At 50.7% G+C, this 24100-nt stretch overlaps 1 protein-coding gene across 2 annotated transcripts in view; it reads left to right on the top strand.

Moving 5' to 3' along the window:
• Window positions 1-429: 429 nt before the first annotated feature.
• DDX43 (DEAD-box helicase 43) overlaps window positions 430-24100 on the top strand; it is a 156528-nt gene continuing 132857 nt past the window's right edge. For both annotated transcript variants that reach the window (XR_012751422.1, XM_075338438.1), the window contains exons 1-2: window positions 430-796; window positions 12561-12616. Coding sequence is in view for 1 of the 2 variants with exons in the window: in XM_075338438.1 (XP_075194553.1) it covers window positions 526-796; window positions 12561-12616 (327 nt within the window). In the remaining variant the exon portion in view is untranslated. The remainder of the gene's footprint in view (window positions 797-12560; window positions 12617-24100) is intronic.

Below are 24100 nucleotides of genomic sequence, written 5' to 3'. Positions count from 1 at the left end.
TGGTTACCTCAGGGATTATTTACTATGGGGACAGGCGCACAATCACAGCCTCTGCTGGTGGTCGCATAATATACATGGCTGGTTACCTCAGGGATTATTTACTATGGGGGCAGGCGGACAATCACAGCCTCTGAGGGTGGTCGCATAATATACATGGCTGGTTACCTCAGGGATTATTTACTATGGGGGCAGGCGAACAATCACAGCCTCTGCGGGTGGGACGACAAAATGCTGGCATAATGGCTGGTTTACCTGAGGGCTTATTTGTTTGCTAGAGAACAATCACAGCCTCTGCGGGTGGTCGCATACAATACATGGCTGGTTACCTCCTGAGGCTTATTTACTGTGGGGGCAGTGCCAGACAATCACTACCGCCTACTGCACAAATACCACACACTGGGCCGCTCGGGCGGGAAACGTCACGTGACCTCGAGCTGATCCTCCCCACAGACTCTAGCACTGTCGTCATAGCGGTGTTCTCAGACGTCGTTACACCACTGACTGGAGTACAGAGCTCGGTGCAACATGTCTGACTGGGTGGAAGAGTATGACAGCGGCAGTGCGGCGACAACGACCAAGCAATGGGCACCACCGGCCAAGAACGAATGGAGAGAGCCGGCATGGAATAGGCCAGAACCGCGCGGCCGGAGGAGAGGGGACGGCGGCCATTTCCAGCAATCAAATAGACAGCCTGGCAAGGGGACAATGGAGTTCAGACGAAAGGAGAGCGGCCAGGACTCCTCAACTAAACCCCTGTGTTTCCCCCTGGACAGCGCAATGATCGGAAAAGTGATAGGTGAGCAGCGGCAGCGCCTATCAGCCGCGGCCAGCATTGTCTGCCGAGTGTAAGGGGTTACATGGCCCGGATCCGAGCTCTGGGCTGTGCATTGTCTGCCGAGTGTAAGGGGTTACATGGCCCGGATCCGAGCTCTGGGCTGTGCATTGTCTGCCGAGTGTTTCATGGCCCGGATCCGAGCTCTGGGCTGTGCATTGTCTGCCGAGTGTTTCATGGCCCGGATCCGAGCTCTGGGCTGTGCATTGTCTGCCGAGTGTTTCATGGCCCGGATCCGAGCTCTGGGCTGGGCATTGTCTGCCGAGTGTTTCATGGCCCGGATCCGAGCTCTGGGCTGGGCATTGTCTGCCGAGTGTTTCATGGCCCGGATCCGAGCTCTGGGCTGGGCATTGTCTGCCGAGTGTTTCATGGCCCGGATCCGAGCTCTGGGCTGGGCATTGTCTGCCGAGTGTTTCATGGCCCGGATCCGAGCTCTGGGCTGTGCATTGTCTGCCGAGTGTTTCATGGCCCGGATCCGAGCTCTGGGCTGTGCATTGTCTGCCGAGTGTTTCATGGCCCGGATCCGAGCTCTGGGCTGTGCATTGTCTGCCGAGTGTTTCATGGCCCGGATCCGAGCTCTGGGCTGTGCATTGTCTGCCGAGTGTTTCATGGCCCGGATCCGAGCTCTGGGCTGTGCATTGTCTGCCGAGTGTTTCATGGCCCGGATCCGAGCTCTGGGCTGTGCATTGTCTGCCGAGTGTTTCATGGCCCGGATCCGAGCTCTGGGCTGTGCATTGTCTGCCGAGTGTTTCATGGCCCGGATCCGAGCTCTGGGCTGGGCATTGTCTGCCGAGTGTTTCATGGCCCGGATCCGAGCTCTGGGCTGTGCATTGTCTGCCGAGTGTTTCATGGCCCGGATCCGAGCTCTGGGCTGTGCATTGTCTGCCGAGTGTTTCATGGCCCGGATCCGAGCTCTGGGCTGGGCATTGTCTGCCGAGTGTTTCATGGCCCGGATCCGAGCTCTGGGCTGGGCATTGTCTGCCGAGTGTTTCATGGCCCGGATCCGAGCTCTGGGCTGGGCATTGTCTGCCGAGTGTTTCATGGCCCGGATCCGAGCTCTGGGCTGGGCATTGTCTGCCGAGTGTTTCATGGCCCGGATCCGAGCTCTGGGCTGGGCATTGTCTGCCGAGTGTTTCATGGCCCGGATCCGAGCTCTGGGCTGGGCATTGTCTGCCGAGTGTTTCATGGCCCGGATCCGAGCTCTGGGCTGTGCATTGTCTGCCGAGTGTTTCATGGCCCGGATCCGAGCTCTGGGCTGTGCATTGTCTGCCGAGTGTTTCATGGCCCGGATCCGAGCTCTGGGCTGTGCATTGTCTGCCGAGTGTTTCATGGCCCGGATCCGAGCTCTGGGCTGTGCATTGTCTGCCGAGTGTTTCATGGCCCGGATCCGAGCTCTGGGCTCTGTATTTGGCTGTGTGCTCACGATCAGGGTTCACGCTGTTTTGGACGCAGTGTTTGCCCTGCATCCAAAACGCTGCATTTTACAGTACAAGCACAGTAGATGCGAATTTTAGGAATCCCATGTCCACTGTGCTTGTTTATCCCACATTGATAACTGACATGCCATGCGGCTTCCCAAGCCGCAGCATGTCAATTCTTTGCTGCCGAGACGTAAGTGTTCTCCGCTGGGAGAACACAAGTGATAAACTGCAACTGCCCGCGCCCGGATCGTGGGCACGAGCAGCTGTGGTCTCCTACGGAGGACACTCGTGGTCCTCGTGTGCACATACCCTAAGGCGTTACATGGTCTGGATATGAGCTCTTTGCTGTGCATTGTCTGCAGAGTCGAAGGGTATGTACACACTCCGCATTAGACCGCAGCTGCTTGTGCCCACGATCTGGGCTCGGTCCGTTGCGGTTTCGCTGTGTGAACACTTGTGTCACTACAGCAACGAATTGACATGCTGTGGTGCGGGTAGCTGCATTGCAGGTCAGTTTTTGCTGCAGGCAAAACATGCACAGTGGACATTGGATTTCTAGAAATCTCATCCACTGTGCTTGTACTGTACACCGCAGCGAAAACATGCTGCATCCAAAACGCTGCGAACCCTGATCGTGGCCACGCAGCCTAAGGCGTTGCTCTCTGCTGTGCATTGCCTGCCGAATGTTTCATGGCCTGGATCCGATCCGTTGCTAAGATGTCCTGCATACTCTGTATGGTAAATCAAAGGGACCCGTAAAATAACAAACGTCCAGCAGGGTCAATTGGGGTTGAAGAGCAGGCACTAGATTACCAGGGATCATGTTTGTGAGTTTATATTATTAACTTTACTGTGATGATTCTGGTGTGTGTGTTGTGGTTTTTTTGTTTTTTATTTGTTTGTTTTTTTCCCATTAACTCCTGTCCAGGTTTCCTAATGACCCAGTGTAGAGGTTCGTTTGATCATGTCATGGTCACAAACTATGAAAATCTAGAGAACTGCACGAAAAACTGGTATTGTTAATAACTGCTATAAGGTGACCCTTTATCCTGGCACTGAAAACTGACTACAGTGGAACCTTGGTTAACGAGAACAATCCGTTCTGGGACTGTGCTTGTTAGGCTTGAGCTCTGCGGCTCAATCCGGCTGTACAAGCTATGCAACGGATGCGGTGAAAACACCGCATCCTTTGCATAAGTTTTTCCCTTGTGGCCTGTCCGGTTTTTGCCGCTTGCGGCATGCTACTGAGCATGCGCAGTGGCAAAAACCGCATGCGGCGGCCGGATGCAGTTTTTGCCGCATCCAGCCGCCATAGGCATGCATTGAAAAATGCGGCGCGATGCGGGGTTTTTTTGCCACACGAAGAAACGTGCTAGGCAACGTTCCATCCGGCCGCCGCATCGGCTAAATCTGCCGCATGCGGCAAAAACCGGATGGAACGCAAGGCCATGCGGCACTAATTAAAGTCTATGCAGAAAAAACGCAACCGGCAGCAAAAAAAACGGTTGCGATTTTCCTGCAAAGTGCCGGAGTGTGCCGCATTGCAGAAACCGGAGGTGTGAAAGCAGCCTTAACCAAGTTACTCGTTCAGCAAAGCAAGATTTCCCATAGGGAATCATTGCAATGCAGACTATTCGTTCCACAACTTGTTAAATGTCCCATCCTGGTCCCCTATTGTGTCATTCCACACACGTACAACACGCACATATTATACTCACCTTACCTTCCGTTCCATCGCCGGTCTGCTGGGACTTGCTGTTCGCTAGTACGGGCTGTGTATCTGGTAACCATCACGACGAGGGAGGAACTTCCGCACCCAGAGCGCTGACGTCAAAGGCAGGAGCCGCTTGCCTCTGATTGGCCAGCGCGCGCTGCCTTTGAGTAGCATCTGACAGCCGAAGTTCCTGCTTCGTCACTGTGGTTGCCAATACACATCCTGGAGCGTCGAACTACAGGACCCAGGAGGCCGGCGATGGAACGGAAGGTAAGGTGAGCATAATACTGTGCGTGCGTGTTTGTTTGTGCGTGCTTGTGTGCGTTTGTGTGGACGGCGAGAGCAGGTCAGAGCGCAGTGGATGTACAGAACTGTAAGTGTGTGCGGTGAGGATTTTGCTCGTACAGCAAAGCTTTCTCATAAACAGTTACAAATTTACAGAAAGCTTTGCTTGATAAACGAAATTCTCGTTAAGTGGGTTACTCGTTAAGCGAGGTTCCACTGTATATATTTGTTGTGTAATCACACTTGCGAGTCACTCTCATTGGCATCACCCGGCACGGCCGCACACTCTCCGGACAGGAACTTTTCAGCTGCATAGATATATATGCATTCGACACGCTCCTGTCAGAGTGTGCGGCCGTGTCGGGTGATGCCGATGTGAGTCACTCGCAAGTGTAACGCTGGCCTTACTTGGTACCACATGCTACCCAGTGCCTCCTCCACTGAGAATTGTGTTCCTGGGTCACGTGCATTCAAGATTGCTGTTGGAGTGGTAAGACTGAATGATGACGCAAAGGCAAGGGTAGCCTGGATCAGACTAAACAACTTTCTCATACAGTGTGGCTGCCATCTTGAATGAGGGAGGACTGGAATACCTTTCTCTGCAGAAGGCATTAGGGAGGGTGATTACTTGGCAAATGTATAGCCATCTTTCAGTGTGGAGGGTTACTTTACCTTGGATCAGTTTAAAGTTCTAATAGAGAAGTAAGCACAGGCCATTGTATGGGACCTAGCGCTCTGAAGAGCCAGACTTTTAGAATAAGAACTCTAAAGGTACCGTCACACATAACGAGATCGCTAGCGAGATCGCTGCTGAGTCACTGTTTTGGTGACGAAACAGCGATCCCGTTAGCGATCTCGTTATGTGTGACACCTACCAGCGATCAGGCCCCTGCTGTGAGATCTCTAGTTGTTGCAGAATGGTCCAGGCCATTTTCTTCAAAGGTGATGTCCTGCTGGGCAGCACACATCGCTGTGTTTGACACTGTGTGACAGGGTCACAGTGACTGCTGAGATCGTTATACAGGTCGCTACTGCGACCTGTATTGTTCCTGCATCGCTGGTAAGATCTGACTGTGTGACATCTCACCTGCGACCTCTGAGCGACTTACCTGAGAACCCTATTAGGTCGCATCGTTTTCGGGATCGCTGGTAAGTCGTTGTGTGTGACTGTACCTTAAGGATCGTTTTTTGAGAACTTCCTTTGTTTACATATGTAAATGAGGTGCTCAGAGCATTGTGTATGGGGCCAGACAGACTGGCTAATCCTTACTTCCATAGTCTGCCCACCACTGCCTGCTAAAGTAAGCAGCAAACTGCAAGGAAGAATGCTTTGATTTTCAGGGCTCGCCTTTGGAACTCCTTGTTTACGGATGAACATGAAAAGTTTTCTCAAACTATGGTTATTTGGATACCTACTTCTGAGCAGACAGTTGCCTTTTAACCTGTTCACGACACGTGATGGATCGTGTGAGGTTAATTCCTGCCGTGGGCAGTCCGCAGCAATCCGTGCACATCTCAGCTGATTTCAACAGCTGACGTGTGCCTGCTAGGCGTGAGTGGAATCACTTTCACCCGCGCCTATTAACCTCTTAGGGTACTTTCACACTTGCGTTCAGCGGAGTCCGTCACTATGGAGAATAGCGCAGTCCGTTAACGCACTGCGCTATTTTCCATAGCTGAGCTGAGCGCTCGCCCTGCCGGCATTCCCGGCCGCCGGCTATTGAGAGCGCTCAGCTGAGCGCCCGGCCGCCGGCTATTGAGAGCGCTCAGCTGAGCGCCCGGCCGCCGGCTATTGAGAGCGCTCAGCTGAGCGCCCGGCCGCCGGCTATTGAGAGCGCTCAGCTGAGCGCCCGGCCGCCGGCTATTGAGAGCGCTCAGCTGAGCGCCCGGCCGCCGGCTATTGAGAGCGCTCAGCTGAGCGCCCGGCCGCCGGCTATTGAGAACGCTCAGCTGAGCGCCCGGCCGCCGGCTATTGAGAGCGCTCAGCTGAGCGCCCGGCTGCCGGCTATTGAGAGCGCTCAGCTGAGCGCCCGGCCGCCGGCTATTGAGAGCGATCAGCTGATCGTTCACAATAGTCTGCTGCCGGTAAAACTGTAAGGCTATGTGCGCACGTATGCGTATTACATGCAGTTACGCTGCGCTTTGTAGCGCAGCATAACTGCATGCGTCCTGCGTCCCTTGCATAATCTATGGAGATTGTGCAGGGGCCGTGCGCACGTGGCGTCTTAGAGCGCAGCGCTTCGGCTGCTGCCCGAAGCGCGCATTCTAAGAAGTGACATGTCACTTCTTCCGTGCGCTTTGCCGGCAGCTCCTGCTCTGTCTATGGCAGGACCTGCATACAGAGCGCACGATCTCTGCCGGCACCATGCGCTTCAGAACGGAGCTTTTCAGCTGCGCTCTGAAGCGCACCTTTTAGGTGCTGTGCAGAGCGCACACGTGCACACATAGCCTAAAGAGTAATAAAAAAAAAAGCTTTCTGTTGTTTTGTACGATCCGTAGCATCTGTTGTGCCACTATATGCAACGCATCCATTGCATCCGTCACACAACGCAATGCTACGGAAGCCATTTAACGCAAGTGTGAAACTAGCCTTACATCTCGCTGCCAAAATCTGACAGCGAGATGTAAATGCGTGCAGCCATAAGGATAACTTTCCTACCCCCATCAGAAGTCACGTGACGTGATTTACGTGAGTTCCGGTGGTTGCCATGGTAGAACAGGGTCATGTGATGACTGCTGTAGCTATCATGATTCACTCTCTCTCACAGAGGGCAGAGTGCCGTGTGTGAGAGTAAGGCTATGTGCGCACTAGAAATGTGAATTTTCTCAAGAAAATTTCTTGAGAAACTTCTGCCAGTGAAAGATTTCCGGACCTGCGGAAAAAATCCGCACCAAATCCGCATGCGGTTTTGCCGCGGATTTACCGCAGGTTTGTCCCTGCAATAAATAATAAAGATAATCGATAGACAGATAATGGATAGAGGGAAAGATGGATAGATGAATAGATAGATAGATAGAGGGATAGATAGATGAATGGATAGATAGAGGGATAGATAGATGAATAGATGAATAGATAGATAGAGGGATAGATAGATGAATAGATAGATGAATAGATAGATAGATAGAGGGATAGATAGAGGGATAGATAGATAGATAGATAGATAGATGAATAGATAGATAGATAGAGGGATAGATAGAGGGATAGATGGATAGATAGATAGAGGGATAGATAGATGAGAAAAACCTATATAATGTTCCACCTCCCTGCATTTTCTAAGCTGGCACCCTTTAGTGACTTTCATGTGGCACTAAAGGGTGCTTAGCCTTGTATTTAGCCATAAAATAAATAAATAATAAAAAAAAAAACGACGTGAGGTCCCCCCATTTTTTGTAGCCAGCTAGGGTAAAGCAGACGGCTGCAGCCTGCAGACCACCGCTGGCAGCTTCACCTTGGCTGATAATCCAAAAGAGTGGGCACCCCACGCTGTTATTTTAAATTATATAAATAATTTAAAACAAAAAACGTGCGGTCCCCCCCATATTGGATCACCAGCCAAGGTAAAGCGGACAGCTGGGGTCTGATATTCTCAGACTAGGGAGGTCCACTGTTATTGGACACTCCCCAGCCTAAAAATAGCAGGCCGCAGCCGCCCCAGAAGTGGCGCATCCATTAGACGTGCCAATCCTGGCGCTTTGCCCCAGCTCATCCCGCGCCCTGGTGCGTTGGCAAACGGGGTAATATATGGGGTTGATGCCAGATGTGTAATGTCACCTGGCATCAAGCCCTGGGGTTGGTGAGGTCAGGCGTCTATCAGATACCCGACATCACCAACCCAGTCAGTAATAATAAAAAAATAGACAACAAAAAAAGTTTTATTTGAAAAAACACTCCCCACATAGCCTCTTTAACCAATTTATTGAAAAGAACAATCAATCCACGTCCGGCGTAATCCAATAAGGGGGGGGTCCCACGGCGATCCATACCATAGTCGCTGTCCCAGTCAATGAAGAACAGAATGTTCCCCATTGGCTGGGAGAGCTGTGCAGTGACCTGAGCTAACATCAATAGGTCAGCTCAGGTCACTGCAGGGGATGACTAGCGCTGCCATCAGGAGCATAGATGAGATCATTACCTTCTGTGATCATCTCCTGCACTGCTGATGTCAGCGCTGTCACTGACTTCTATGCCCGCCGCGTTGTCAGAAGTATCGCGAGAGCCCGTGACGTCACCGCTAGTGACAGTCTCGGGCCGCTCGCGAGACGGGCATAGACAGCAGTGACAGCGCTGACGTCAGGAGGCAGGAGATCGTCACAGCAGGTAATGATCTCACCTCCTGACAGCAGCGATCGTCATCCCCGCGGCTCCCAGCACTGCAGGATGTCAGTGTCTGCCTGCGCTGCCGCGTGACAGGCTGCTGACACTGCGGGCAGACACTGACACCCTGCAGTGCAGGCAGCCGCGAGGCCGGAGCAGGACACAGACTGCACAGGACAGACCTGGAGGTCGCACGGAAGTGCTTCTGTGCGGCGTCCAGGGAGTGTGACGTGTGTTTACTCTGCTCCGCTTCCTCTTCCTGGCATAATGACATCGCTTCCTGCAAAACCGCAGGCAGCGATGAGCATTCCCGCAGGTAAATCGCGGCTATTCCGGGGGTATACCGCACATCATTGCTACCTGCGGAATACCGCAGGTACCTGCGGAAATTAATGGACATGCACATTTTCTCAAGAAAGTTTCTCGAGAAAATTTTCTTGAGAAAAATCCGCACAGTGCGCACAGCTATTTTTTTTTTTCTCATTGAATTTCATGGGAAATGTCTGCACAAAGATTGCAGACATTTCTCAAGAAATTTCCGGGGCAAATCCGCGGGTAAATCCGCAGGTAAAAAGCTCTAGTGCGCACATAGCCTAAGGCTATGTGCGCACTTACCGGATTTTGCCGCGGATTTTTTGCGGTTTTGCTGCATGTTTCGCTGCAGAAAATGTTCATAACATCTCTGCAGTGATTCACCAGCAAAACCTATGGGCAAAAAAAATCCTGTGCGCACTAGGCGGAATTTGACAGCTGCATGTTTTGCTGCGGGATTCCCGCAGCAAAAACAATTGCATGTCAATTCTTTTCCGCACATCGCTGCGGGATTTCACTACATTGACTCCAATGTTAATCGTGAAATCCCGCAGGGAATAACGCAGGCAGCAAATTCTGTGCGGTTCACTGCGTTTTCCTGCGTTATTCCCTGCGGTATTTTGCGGTTTACCTCCGGTAATGTACATCGCTTGTCTGCGGTTTTGCAGGGAAGTGAAGTCATTACAGGAAGCGGAAGCAGAGCAGAGAGTAAACACACACACATATCAGATACACACAGACATAGATCACAGACATAGATCACAGACATAGAACACAGACACATAGAACACAGACACATAGAACACAGACACATAGAACACAGACACATAGAACACAGACACATAGAACACAGACACATAGAACACAGACACATAGAACACAGACACATAGAACACAGACACATAGAACACAGACACATAGAACACAGACACATAGAACACAGACACATAGAACACAGACACATAGAACACAGACACATAGAACACAGACACATAGAACACAGACACATAGAACACAGACACATAGAACACAGACACATAGAACACAGACACATAGAACACAGACACATAGAACACAGACACATAGAACACAGACACATAGAACACAGACACATAGAACACAGACACATAGAACACAGACACATAGAACACAGACACATAGAACACAGACACATAGAACACAGACACATAGAACACAGACACATAGAACACAGACACATAGAACACAGACACATAGAACACAGACACATAGAACACAGACACATAGAACACAGACACATAGAACACAGACACATAGAACACAGACACATAGAACACAGACACATAGAACACAGACACATAGAACACAGACACATAGAACACAGACACATAGAACACAGACACATAGAACACAGACGGAAATATAGAAAACAAAGAACGTGGGCTCCGCTGCATATTTACCGTCCAGCCGAGGTAAGCACACAGCGGCAGCCCGGTATTCTCAGGCTGGGGAGGGAGAGGGGCAGGGTTAATGTCCCACACCTCACTCCCACAGCCGAGAATATCAGCCGCAGCTGCCCCGGGACTGTCGCATGCATTATGCGGCAGCACCGGCGTGTCACCGGCTCTTCCTGCCGCTGTGTAGCAGTGGCGGTCAGGGTAATACAAGCGGTTAATGGTGGCGGATCGCCGCCATTAACTCCAGGCTTGATCATGGCAGCGTCTATGAGACAGCTGACATGATCAACCCGTAAGTAAAGTGAATAAACACACACAGAAAAATCCTTTATTTTAAATAAAACAAACAAGCCTCGTTCACCCTTTTATTAACCCCTCCCGAAACAAAGCTCCGGCGTAATCCACCGCTCCGGCGTAATCCACAGGTCCTGCGCTGCTCACATCCAGCCGCGACGGTCACAGACACAGCGCTGAATGAATGCAGCAGACAGCAGAGGTAATTACCGGTCATTTCCCACGGCCGGTAATGTGAACTCACTGCCGACCGTGGGAAATGCAGCGATCTGTCCTCCTATCTATCTATCTATCCCTCTATCTATTCTTCTGTCTCTTTATCTATCTATCTATCTATCTCAGAGTGAAATGACTTTTTTTTTTTTTTTCCAATGTGCTTTATTGCATTGAATGCAATAAAGCACATCCCAACCCGCACGCAGCAAAACCGCGAACAATACCGCGGTAAAACCGCAGCAAACCGCATGCGGTTTTCGGGTGCGGTTTGCCGTGGTTTTTTACCGCGGGTGCGGTAATCTTTGAATACCTGCGGAATTTTCTTGAGAAAATTCCATTTTCCAGTGCGCACATAGCCTAAGACACACTGCATGAAATTTGGAGCGAGTGGAATGCGATAAAACATCGCATTCCACTTAGGCTAAGGCCTAAGCCACACGGCGAGAAAATCGGTGCGAGTGGAGTGCGATAAAACATCGCATTCCCCTCGGACCAATTCTAGCCTGTGTGTCAGCACACATGGGCGATTATTTTCTCAGCCCTAATCGGATCGAGAAAACAATCGCAGCATGCTGCGATTGTAAGCTGAGTCTCTTTCTCTCGCACCCATTCAAGTGAATGGGGCGAGAGAAAAATCGCACTGCACTCGCGGTACAACGGTGTACTGCTAGTGCAGTGCGAGAATGGCAATAGCCGGCTACACAGTAGAGAGGGAGAGAAATCCCTCCCTCCTCTCCTGAGTGCCGGCCCGCCCCCCGCAGCTGAGGTCTGCTCGCACGAACGGACCTCAGTTGCAAGGACACAGGCATGACACTCGGCTCTGCTGTACTGCCAGCACGAGCCGAGTCTCATGCAAGTGGATCGCAGTAGTGCCCGTGTGGCCCCAGCCTTATATTGGTCCATGTGTCAGCACCCATGAACGATTATTTTCTAAGCCCTAATCGGACCCAGAAAACAGTCGCAGCATGCTGTGAGTGTAATGCGATCCTTGTTTCTCTAGCACCCACTCAAGTCTATGGGGCAAGAGAAAAATCGCACTGCACTCGCAGTACACCGGTGTAACACGAGTGCAGGGCGAGAATGGCAATAGCTGGCAATAGTGGAGAGAGGGAGGTAAATCCCTCCCCTCCTTAGCACCGGCCTTCCACTCCTCCGTGCTGGCCCGTTCCCCCGCAGCTGTGTTCTCATGGCAAGATCAGACCTCAGTCGCAGTGACACTTGCATGACACTCTGCTCCTGCTGTGCTGCCAGCGTGAGCCGAGTGGCATGCGAGGAACGCAGTAGTCCCCCGTGTAGCCCCAGCCTTGAGTAGTTTTTCTCCAGATCTCAACTGTGTAGTTGTGATCTGGAAAAATGGAAGTGCGATCAGATTGCTGATCATTATAGTCCCCTAAGGGACCTAGTGTAAAAAAGCATGCGTTTTTGTTGCTGCCATTTTTTTTACAATGCATTCCATGGCTGAAAAACGCTGGCAAAAACGCAGACATAATTGACATGTTGCATCTTTGTGGTCAGCACAAAAACGTACCTTAAACAAAACTGCACTGTGCCGGACTGTGCAAAAATGAAAACTCCTAGACTTTGCTGGGTAAGGAAATGCATGCAGTTTTAGAGGAAAAACGCACCCCGAAAAACGCACCGTGCGCACAAAGCCTAAAGTGCCATGGAACATGTTCGCGCTAAAGAAATTTAAAAAACAATTGCATTTTTAAATGTATGTTTTTATATTTTTCAGGACGTGGAGGGGCTAAAATAAAAGAACTTGAACAGACAACTAGTGCAAGAATAAAGGTAAACACTTTTTTTTTTTTTTTTTTTTTTCTCCCACATTGCTGCAGGGGCATTCATAGAAATGAGGCCCAATATGAGAAGTTTTAATAGTGCGCCCACCACCCCAAAAAATCAAATTACTTTTCGGCTGGGACACATAATAGCTTGTCACTGCTTTTTAGCCCTTTCAAAGTATTTCTCTTATTGAAGCCCTTAGATTCCTCTTTTATTGCATACAACAAAAGTGTCCTACAAGCACTGTATGATGCCACCAAAGTGAATTCCGCCACACGAACAGTTTGGCTATTTGCGCACGTGTGCTTTTTTTTTCATGCTTTTACGCTGTGTATTGCACCGCAGTGTAAAAGCCTGCGTCCCCAGCACAATCTATGAATGTGCAAATTCCATCAGCACGTTGCATTTTAGAACACAGCGTTTCTGCTGCTGAAATATTTTCCCGAATCGTGGCATTCTAAAAAGCAACATGTCACCTCTTTTGTGCGTTCTGGATGCTTTTCCCTCTCTATGGCAGAGTAAGCATCCAGACCGCATGAGTTCTGCAGGCACAATGCTTTCAAAATGCAGCTTTTCTGCTGTATTATGAAACGCACATGCAGTGACTTAAACGCTGCGGAATAAAACGCAGACGTGCGCACATACCCTACTGTGTGCCCCCACCCCCTCAACTACCCCTGCAAAGTATGGTGACACCCCCCCCCCCCTTCCCCGCCAGCACAGCCCCCCATGCAGTATAATGGCCTTCACACAGCCCTCCGCACAGTATGATGAGCCCCCACACAATCCTTCACACTGTATGGTTGCTTGCATGCAGTATAATGTCCTTCAAATGGTCATCAAAAAAGTTTTAAAGTCTCTCTCATAGCCCTTCAAATAGTATAATGGGCTCTTCATCCACTCTGTAGCTTGATAGTAGTACAATAAACACCAACAAACTGAGCTGTTACAAATGTTCAATAAACATGCAACATTACAAGCATGTGACTTGCAGCCTCAAGACTAGAAAAAAAACAAGGAGAAAAATTGTATGAAAAATACCCTGACTATAAATAAATAAATTGCAAGTGCTTAATAACGGTACTTAGTATATACATTTTTGCAAAAAGGTAAGAATCCATCCCACCTCGTCACGGTGTACCCATCTGAGACAGTCCCTAACCTACTAAAGTTAAAACCATTATACATACCTGACTTGTGTCTATCAAAAACTCCAATGTGAATGGTATCATGTGGTCAGCTGGGTCCCAGATTAAATACACAGCAAAGTGGGAAGCAGTTAGTTGTTTAGCCTCAGTATAAGGAGGGCTGCGCCCCCAACTTGCAGTAAAGCAAGATAGTATAATGGTTTTAACTTCAGTAGGTTAGGGACTGTCTCAGATGGGTACACCGTGACGAGGTGGGACAGCTTCTTACCTTTTTGCAAAAATGTATATTCTAAGTACACTGTTATTAAGCACTTGCAATTTATTTATTTATAGTCAGGGTATTTTTCATACAATTTTTCTCCTTGGTTTGTTTTTTTTTTTTTTTTTGACAGTAGTACAATGCCAGGATGCTGATCATCACACTCCACCGCTGTCATCGCATTGTTTGAAGCACAACGATCACCATGCAACAGTGCTCAGAACACTGACTGAACTCTGCAGTGTATGACTGTACATTACAGACAAGTGAATGAGTCTTGAACTGACATAGCAGTGCCATGTGCCTAATCCCCATCATGTGTGATACAGCCCTCTGGACCTTGTATCTAATGCCAATCATGTAATACAGCCTTCACTGCCATGTCTGTAATCCCATCATGTATGATACAACCCTCAAAACTATGTACCTAACCCCCATCATGTGATGAAGCCTGCAGAGATGCGGATCCAATTCCAGTGCGTGATACACTTTGCGCATCTTATCCTAACATGTGTGATACACTCAGTTTAGCCCTATATTTACCCTCTGCGTGTGATAGTGAGCAGCACCAACTAACAGAATTGGCAATGCCAGCAATTGTTGCTGACACTGTCCACCTCTCAATATCATGTTGCAGTCACCAATAACATGGTTCCAAAACAGATCCTAAACGTCATCCTTATCCTTTTGCAAATGCCCAGAGGAGGATTGACATCAGACGTGTGAGCAGACCCTGCCCACTTTTACTGCAGTACACTAGATTTTCATGGTCAGTTTCAGCAGCTGCTCCTTCTGTTTAACCCCTTCACGACCGCGGGCCGTAAAATTACGTCCTATTTTAACGTGACTTAACGACCAGGGACGTAATTTTACGGCCTAAACTTCATTTGATTGCCGTGGCCATAGCAACGGCTTTCAAATGATGTCCCCTGCTGTTTCTTACAGCAGGGGACCTTTGCTTGACCCCAGGGGGGGCGGCATCGCCACCCCCTATCGATGATCGATGTGATTGGCTGTTCAAATCTGAACCGCCAACCACATCGATCGCACTAATTTCGGCAAAAATAATGCCCGAATTAGTGCGATCCTGTGAGATCCAGCTATGAGATGCCGCAGCTGCTGCAGCATATCATAGGTGGACCTCAAACATGCCGCCCCCAGCCCCTGCAGCACTGATTGGAGCGATCGTGCTATGACGCGCAATCACTCCAATCAGTGTGCAGTGGGGCGGTCTGATCTGCCGGTGGCCGCCCTCCCCAGGCCTGTGCTGGCCTGCGAGCCCTCCCCCAACATGGCTGCAGCGTGCAGTGGCTGGTACTTGTGGTACCACGCCACCGCTGCTGCTGCCGCCGCCGCTGAGGTCACCGCTGCTGCTGCTGCACGTGAGTACTGTGCTCACTTTGCAGCCCGTGCGCGCTCCCGTGGTGCCCCTGCGCGCTGCCGTGATAGCCCCTGCCGTGCCCCCCCCCCCCCCCCACATCCCGATCTGCTCCCCCCGCGATCTGACTGCCTCCCCCATTATCTTTATTCTGCTTCTGCAGCTCCCTCTCCGGTCTCCCCCTCTGCTCTCCCCCCTCCCCCTCTGCTCTCCCCCCTCCCCCTCTGCTCTCCCCCCTCCCCCTCTGCTCTCAACCCCCCTCTGCTCTCAACCCCCCCTCTCCCCCTCTGCTCTCCCCCGACGTCCTCTTACCTGTCTTCACCGGCCTGATCACATCTGCGTCCATCGCTGGGTCCTTCCTGGGCATTCTGCTGATCTGCCTGCTGCTCCTGTAAAGCTGTCCATCTCTCTGCCATCTGTTCCTCTGCAGCTCTTCTGGTCAGTGATCCTCCTGCTAGTCCTCTGGGTACTGTGAGTATAACTTTTTTTTTTTTTTTTCCGTATCCCCTGTCCATTTTTACACCTCATCCGTCCCGCCAAGCGCTGATCAGGGATGCTGATAACGGATCGGCATCCCTGCTCAATTTTTGGCGTGACTTTTTTCCGTATCCCCGACGCTTTTTGTATTGCATCCGTCCGTGCGTCCCGCCAAGCGCTGATCAGGGATGCACATAACGGATCGGCATCCATGGTCAATTTTTGGCTTGACTTTTTTCCGTATTCCCGACGCTTTTTGTATCGCATCCGTCCGTGCGTCCCGCCAAGCGCTGATCAGGGATGCACATAACGGATCGGCATCCATGGTCAATTTTTGGCGTGACTTTTTTCCGTATCCCCGACGCTTTTTGTATTGCATCCGTCCGTGCGTCCCGCCAAGCGCTGATCAGGGATGCACATAACGGATCGGCATCCATGGTCAATTTTTGACGTGACTTTTTTCCGTATCCCCGACGCTTTTTGTATTGCATCCGTCCGTGCGTCCCGCCAAGCGCTGATCAGGGATGCACATAACGGATCGGCATCCATGGTCAATTTTTGACGTGACTTTTTTCCGTATCCCCGACGCTTTTTGTATTGCATCCGTCCGTGCGTCCCGCCAAGCGCTGATCAGGGATGCACATAACGTATCTGCATCCATGGTCAATTTTTGGCGTGACTTTTTTTTTTATGTATCCCCGACGCTTTTTTTTATCGCATCCGACCGTGCGTCCTGCAGCGGCCGATCAGTGCACTGCGTTTGAAAAGTCAAATGGCGCTCCTTCTCTTCTGAGCCCCGCCATGCGCTCAAACAATTACTTTCCACCACATATGAGGTATCTGCGTACTCAGGAGAAATTGCACAATACATTTTATGGTGCATTTTTTCCTGATAGCCTTGTGAAAAAAAAAGCTACCTAGTTGAAGCAACCGTTTTGTGGTAAAAAAAATTTTTTTTCTTTTCACGGCTCAACGCTATAAACTTCTGTGAAGCCCCCAGGTGTTCAAAGTGCTCACCAAACATCTAGAAAAATTATTTGAGGGCTCTAGTTTCCAAAATGGGGTCACTTGTGGGGGAGCTCCACTGTTTAGGCACCATAGGGGGTCTCCAAACGTGACATGGCGTCCGCTAATGATTCCAACCAATTTTGCTGTCAAATGGCGCTCCTTCTCTTCTGAACCCCGCCATGCGCCCAAACAATTACTTTCCACCACATATGAGGTATCTGCGTACTCAGGAGAAAATGCACAATACATTTTATGGTGCATTTCTTTGTCGCTCCATTGGGAGACCCAGACAATTGGGTGTATAGCTTCTGCCTCCGGAGGCCACACAAAGTATTACACTTAAAAGTGTAAAGCCCCTCCCCTTCTGCCTATACACCCCCCGTGCATCACGGGCTCCTCAGTTTTTATGCTTTGTGCGAAGGAGGCTGACATCCACGCATAGCTCTACATCTTAGTCAGCAGCAGCTGCTGACTATGTCGGATGGAAGAAAAGAGGGCCCATATAGGGCCCCCAGCATGCTCCCTTCTCACCCCACTCTGGTCGGCGGTGCTGTTAAGGTACCCATTACGGGTACATAGGCAGGAGCCACATGCTGTTTTCCTTCCCCATCCCTTAATGGGCTCTGGGTGAAGTGGGATCCTAATCAGTCTCCAGGCACAGGGGACCGTGCTCCCTCCGCAGCCCCTGGGGAATCTGCTGGACAGGAGCCGGGTATCGTCAGGGACAAGGCCCTGCTACTTTGAGGTACTCTGTGTCCCCGTGGGGACCGCGCATGGAGCGCTTGTGCCATATACACTGCAGCACTGCTGGGTGTGTTAGTGCGCCGGGGACTACCGCGCCGGCCGCGCTTATATGCCGGCCGCGCTTATAACTTAGTCCCCGGCTTTTGCGGCCTAGTATCGCATATTCCCGCCCCCAGGCCTGTCAGTCAGGGGAAGGGCGGGACGCTGTACAGGACGTCAGCGCTGAGGGCCGGAGCATACTCTGTATCCTCCTCCCCCCTCATTCAGCACAGTGGGGCTCCAGATTCCCGCAATTTCTAGAGCACGCCCACGGCCCCCTCCTCCCCACAGAACGCCGGCAGCCATTCCTGTCAGCACTTCTAACGCTGGAGAGGAGAGATAACAGGCTCTGGGAGGCTCAGGCAGGGAATCTGGTGATCACACAACCGCTTTTTAGCGGTCGGTAAGCAGCACCTGAGGTGCTGGCCCCACTGAGTGCCGGAGTGTACATATATATATATATATATATGCTTATATGCTATACATTTACACTGTACGGTCGCACTGTTGATTTTTGGCTATATACCCTCCTGGATTGTACTCAGAGGAGACAACAGCATGTCGTCCGCAAAAAGCAAGGGTGCCAAAGCACAGGCTTACTTTGCAACCTGTACTTCATGTGCGGCTATACTACCGGCAGGTTCCACTGACCCTCATTGTGTGCAATGCTCGGCCCCTGTGGCACTTGCTCAGCCGGAGCCTCTGCTACTGGTGGCCCAGGTGGAACCACCTGCTACCACTGTCCAGGTGACAGGGACGGAGTTTGCAGTATTTGCTGACAAACTGTCTGAGAGTATGGATAAATGGTCTGCTAGGATACTTGAAGCTTTACAGTCCAGACCGGTGACTCAGGCCCCAGGCACTGTTCAATCATTGATCTCAGGCCCCCCTCAATTGGAGCAGCAAAGTGCTCCTGGGGTGACCCATGGATCCCGGGGTGAGGTCTCTGACATGGACCGCAGTCCCAGGCCGCCTAAGCGGGCTCGCTGGGAAATTCACTCGACTTCATCACACTATTCAGGGTCTCAGCAGGAGGACTCTCTGGATGATGAAGCGGAGGTAGCAGATCAGGATTCTGATCCTGAGACCGCTCTCAACCTGGATACACCTGATGGTGACGCCATAGTGAATGACCTTATAGCAACCATCAATCAGGTGTTGGATATTTCTCCACCAGCTCCTACAATTGAGGAGTCAGCTTCTCAGCAGGAGAAATTCCGTTTCAGGTCTCCCAAGCGTCCATTGAGTATGTTTCTGGATCACTCTGACTTCAGAGAGGCAGTCCAGAAACACTGAGCTTGTCCAGATAAGCGTTTTTCCAAGCGCCTTAAGGATACACGTTATCCCTTCCCCCCTGACGTTGTCAAGGGCTGGGCTCAGTGTCCTAAGGTGGATCCTCCTGTCTCCAGACTGGCGGCTAGATCCATAGTTGCAGTGGAAGATGGGGCTTCACTCAAGGATGCCACTGACAGACAGATGGAGCTATGGTTGAAATCCATCTATGAAGCTATCGGCGCGTCTTTTGCTCCAGCATTCGCAGCCGTCTGGGCACTCCAAGCTATCTCAGCTTGTCATGCACAGATTAATGCAGTCACACGTACATCTGCTCCGCAAGTGGTGTCCTTAACCTCTCAGGCGTCGGCGTTTGCGTCCTACGCCATTAATGCTGTCCTGGACTCTACGAGCCGTACGGCGGTAGCATCCGCCAATTCGGTGGCAGTCCGCAGGGCCATGTGGCTACGTGAATGGAAGGCAGACTCCGCTTCCAAAAAGTTCTTAACCGGTTTGCCATTTTCTGGCGACCGCCTGTTTGGTGAACGATTGGACGAAATCATTAAACAATCCAAGGGAAAGGACTCCTCCTTACCCCAGTCCAAACCAAACAGACCTCAACCACGGAAGGTACAATCGAGGTTTCGGTCCTTTCGGCCCGCGGGAAGGTCTGTTCTCCTCGTCCAAAAGGCCTCAAAAGGATCAGAGGAACTCCGATTCATGGCGGTCTAAGTCACGTCCTAAAAAGACCGCCGGAGGAACCGCTCCCAAGGCGACCTCCTCATGACTCTCGGCCTCCTCACACCGCATCCTCGGTCGGTGGCAGGCTTTCCCGCTTTTGCGACGCCTGGCTGCCACAGGTAAAAGACCGATGGGTGAGAGACATTCTATCCCACGGTTACAGGATAGAGTTCAGCTCTCGTCCTCCGACTCGATTTTTCAGAACATCTCCGCCCCCCGAGAGAGCCGATGCTCTTCTTCAGGCGGTGTGCACTCTGAAGGCGGAAGGAGTGGTGATCACTGTTCCTCTTCAGCAACAGGGTCACGGTTTTTACTCCAACTTGTTTGTGGTACCGAAAAAGGACGGATCCTTCCGTCCTGTTCTGGACCTAAAACTGCTCAACAAACACGTAAAAACCAGGCGGTTCCGGATGGAATCGCTCCGCTCCGTCATCGCCTCAATGTCCCAAGGAGACTTCCTGGCATCAATTGACATCAAAGATGCTTATCTCCACGTACCGATTGCACCAGAGCATCAGCGCTTCCTGCGTTTCGCCATAGGGGACGAACACCTTCAGTTCGTGGCACTGCCTTTCGGCCTGGCGACAGCACCACGGGTCTTCACCAAGGTCATGGCAGCAGTGGTAGCAGTCCTACACTCTCAGGGACACTCGGTGATCCCTTACTTAGATGATCTGCTGGTCAAGGCACCCTCTCAAGTGGCATGCCAACGCAGCCTAGACGTTGCTCTGGAGACTCTCCAGAGTTTCGGGTGGATCATCAATTTTCCAAAGTCAAATCTGACACCGGCCCAATCACTGACATATCTTGGCATGGAGTTTCATACTCTCTCAGCGATAGTGAAGCTTCCGCTGGACAAACAGCGTTCACTACAGACAGGGGTGCAATCTCTCCTTCAAGGCCAGTCACACCCCCTGAGGCGCCTCATGCACTTCCTAGGGAAGATGGTAGCAGCAATGGAGGCAGTTCCTTTTGCGCAGTTTCATCTGCGTCCACTTCAATGGGACATTCTCCGCAAATGGGACAGGAAGTCGACGTCCCTCGACAGGAATGTCTCCCTTTCACGGGCAGCCAAGGCTTCCCTTCAGTGGTGGCTTCTCCCCAATTCTCTGTCGAAGGGGAAATCCTTCCTTCCCCCATCATGGGCTGTGGTCACGACGGACGCGAGCCTGTCAGGGTGGGGAGCGGTCTTTCTCCACCACAGGGCTCAGGGAACCTGGACTCCGACAGAGTCCTCTCTTCAGATCAATGTTCTGGAGATAAGGGCAGTGTATCTTGCCCTAAAGGCGTTCCAGCCGTGGCTGGAAGGCATGCAGATCCGAATTCAGTCGGACAACTCCACAGCGGTGGCATACATCAACCACCAAGGGGGAACACGCAGTCGGCAAGCCTTTCAGGAAGTCCGGCGGATTCTGATGTGGGTGGAAGCCACGGCCTCCACCATATCCGCAGTGCACATCCCGGGCGTAGAAAACTGGGAAGCAGACTTTCTCAGTCGCCAGGGCATGGACGCAGGGGAATGGTCCCTTCACCCGGACGTGTTTCAGGAGATCTGTTGCCGCTGGGGGATGCCGGACGTCGACCTAATGGCGTCCCGGCACAACAACAAGGTCCCAACATTCATGGCACGGTCTCAAGATCACAGAGCTCTGGCGGCAGACGCCTTAGTTCAGGATTGGTCGCAGTTTCAACTCCCTTATGTGTTTCCTCCTCTGGCACTGTTGCCCAGAGTGTTACGCAAGATCAGGTCCGACTGCCGCCGCGCCATACTCGTCGCTCCAGACTGGCCGAGGAGGTCGTGGTACCCGGATCTGTGGCATCTCACGGTGGGCCAACCGTGGGCACTACCAGACCGACCAGACTTGCTGTCTCAAGGGCCGTTTTTCCATCTGAATTCTGCGGCCCTCAACCTGACTGTGTGGCCATTGAGTCCTGGATCCTAGCGTCTTCAGGGTTATCTCAAGAGGTCATTGCCACTATGAGACAGGCTAGGAAACCAACGTCCGCCAAGATCTACCACAGGACGTGGAGGATATTCCTATCTTGGTGCTCTGATCAGGGTTTTTCTCCCTGGCCATTTGCCTTGTCCACTTTTCTTTCCTTCCTTCAATCCGGATTGAAAAAAGGGTTGTCGCTCGGCTCTCTTAAGGGACAAGTCTCAGCGCTCTCTGTGTTTTGTCAGAAGCGCCTGGCCAGACTTCCAAAGGTACGCACGTTCCTGCAGGGGGTTTGTCACATAGTCCCTCCTTACAAGCGGCCGTTAGAACCCTGGGATCTGAACAGGGTGCTGATGGCTCTTCAGAAACCACCTTTCGAGCCAATGAGGGATATTTCTCTCTCACGCCTTTCGCAGAAAGTGGTCTTCCTGGTAGCAGTCACATCACTTCGGAGAGTGTCTGAGCTAGCGGCGCTGTCATGCAAAGCCCCTTTCCTGGTGTTTCACCAGGACAAGGTGGTTCTGCGTCCGGTTCCGGAATTTCTCCCTAAGGTGGTATCCCCCTTTCATCTCAATCAGGATATCTCCTTACCCTCTTTTTGTCCTCATCCAGTTCACCAGTGTGAAAAGGACTTGCACTTGTTAGATCTGGTGAGAGCACTCAGACTCTACATTTCTCGTACGGCGCCGCTCGGATGCACTCTTTGTCCTTGTCGCTGGCCAGCGTAAAGGGTCACAGGCTTCCAAATCAACCCTGGCTCGGTGGATCAAGGAACCAATTCTCGAAGCTTACCGATCTTCTGGGCTTCCGGTTCCCTCAGGGCTGAAAGCCCATTCTACCAGAGCCGTGGGTGCATCCTGGGCTTTGCGGCACCAGGCTACGGCTCAGCAGGTATGTCAGGCGGCTACCTGGTCGAGCCTGCACACTTTCACGAAACACTATCAGGTGCATACCTATGCTTCGGCGGATGCCAGCCTAGGTAGGCAAGTCCTTCAGGCGGCGGTTGCCCACCTGTAGGAAAGGGCCGTTTTATGGCTCTATTACGAGGTATTATTTTACCCACCCAGGGACTGCTTTTGGACGTCCCAATTGTCTGGGTCTCCCAATGGAGCGACAAAGAAGGGAATTTTGTTTACTTACCGTAAATTCCTTTTCTTCTAGCTCCAATTGGGAGACCCAGCACCCGCCCCTGTACCCTTCGGGCTGTTGTTCTTTGTGTACACATGTTGTTCATGTTGAATGGTTTCAGTTCTCCGAAATTCCTTCGGATTGAATTTACTTTAAACCAATTTATAACTTTTCCTCCTTCTTGCTTTTGCACCAAAACTGAGGAGCCCGTGATGCACGGGGGGTGTATAGGCAGAAGGGGAGGGGCTTTACACTTTTAAGTGTAATACTTTGTGTGGCCTCCGGAGGCAGAAGCTATACACCCAATTGTCTGGGTCTCCCAATTGGAGCTAGAAGAAAAGGAATTTACGGTAAGTAAACAAAATCCCCTTCTTTTTCCTGATAGCCTTGTGAAAAAAAAAAGCTACCTAGTTGAAGCAACCGTTTTGTGGTAAAAAAAAATTTTTTTTCTTTTCACGGCTCAACGCTATAAACTTCTGTGAAGTCCACAGGGGTTCAAAGTGCTCACCAAACATCTAGAAAAATTATTTGAGGGCTCTAGTTTCCAAAATGGTGTCACTTGTGGGGGAGCTCCATTGTTTAGGCACCTCAGGGGGTCTTCAAACCCGACATGGCGTCCGCTAATGAGTGCAGCTAATTTTGCGTTCAAAAATTCAAATGGCGCTCCTTCCCTTCCGAGCTCTGCCGTGCGCCCAAACAATTGATTTTTACCACATATGGGGTATCAGCGTACTCAGGAGAACATGCACAATAAATTGTATTGTGTACTTTCTCTTTTCTCCCTTGTAAAAATGAAAATTTTATGGCTAAAGTAACATTTTTGTGTTAAGTAAAATTTTCATTTTTTCCTTCCACATTGCTTTGGTTCCTGTGAAGCACCTAAAGGGTTAATAAACTTATTGGATGTGGTTTTGAGCAGTGTGAGGGGTGTAGTTTTTAGAATGGGGTCACTTTTGGGTATTTTCTGTCACCTAGGCCTCTCAAAGTCACCTCAAATGTAATGTGGTCCCTAAAAAAAATTATTTTGTAAATTTTGTTGGAAAAATGAATATTTGCTGATGACCTTTGACCCCTCCTAACTTCCTAACGGAAAAAAAATTTGTTTCGAAAATTGCGCTGATGTAAAGTACACAAGTGGGAAATGTTGTTTAGTAACTATTTTGTGTGACATATCTCTCAGATTTATGGGCATAAATTTTCAAAGTTTGAAAATTGCGAAATTTTCAAAATGTTCGCCAAATTTCCTAAATTTTCACAAATAAACGCAAAAAATATCGGCCTAAATTTACAACTGACATGAAGTACAATATGTCACGAAAAAACAATCTCAGAATCGCCAGGATCCGTTGAAGCGTTCCA

Source organism: Anomaloglossus baeobatrachus, chromosome 3 (assembly GCF_048569485.1).
Source record: "Anomaloglossus baeobatrachus isolate aAnoBae1 chromosome 3, aAnoBae1.hap1, whole genome shotgun sequence".
In the NCBI taxonomy this organism is placed as follows: Eukaryota; Metazoa; Chordata; class Amphibia; order Anura; family Aromobatidae; genus Anomaloglossus; species Anomaloglossus baeobatrachus.
Note: the sequence above shows the minus strand (reverse complement) of the source record. Positions and strands in the feature narration are given on the sequence as shown.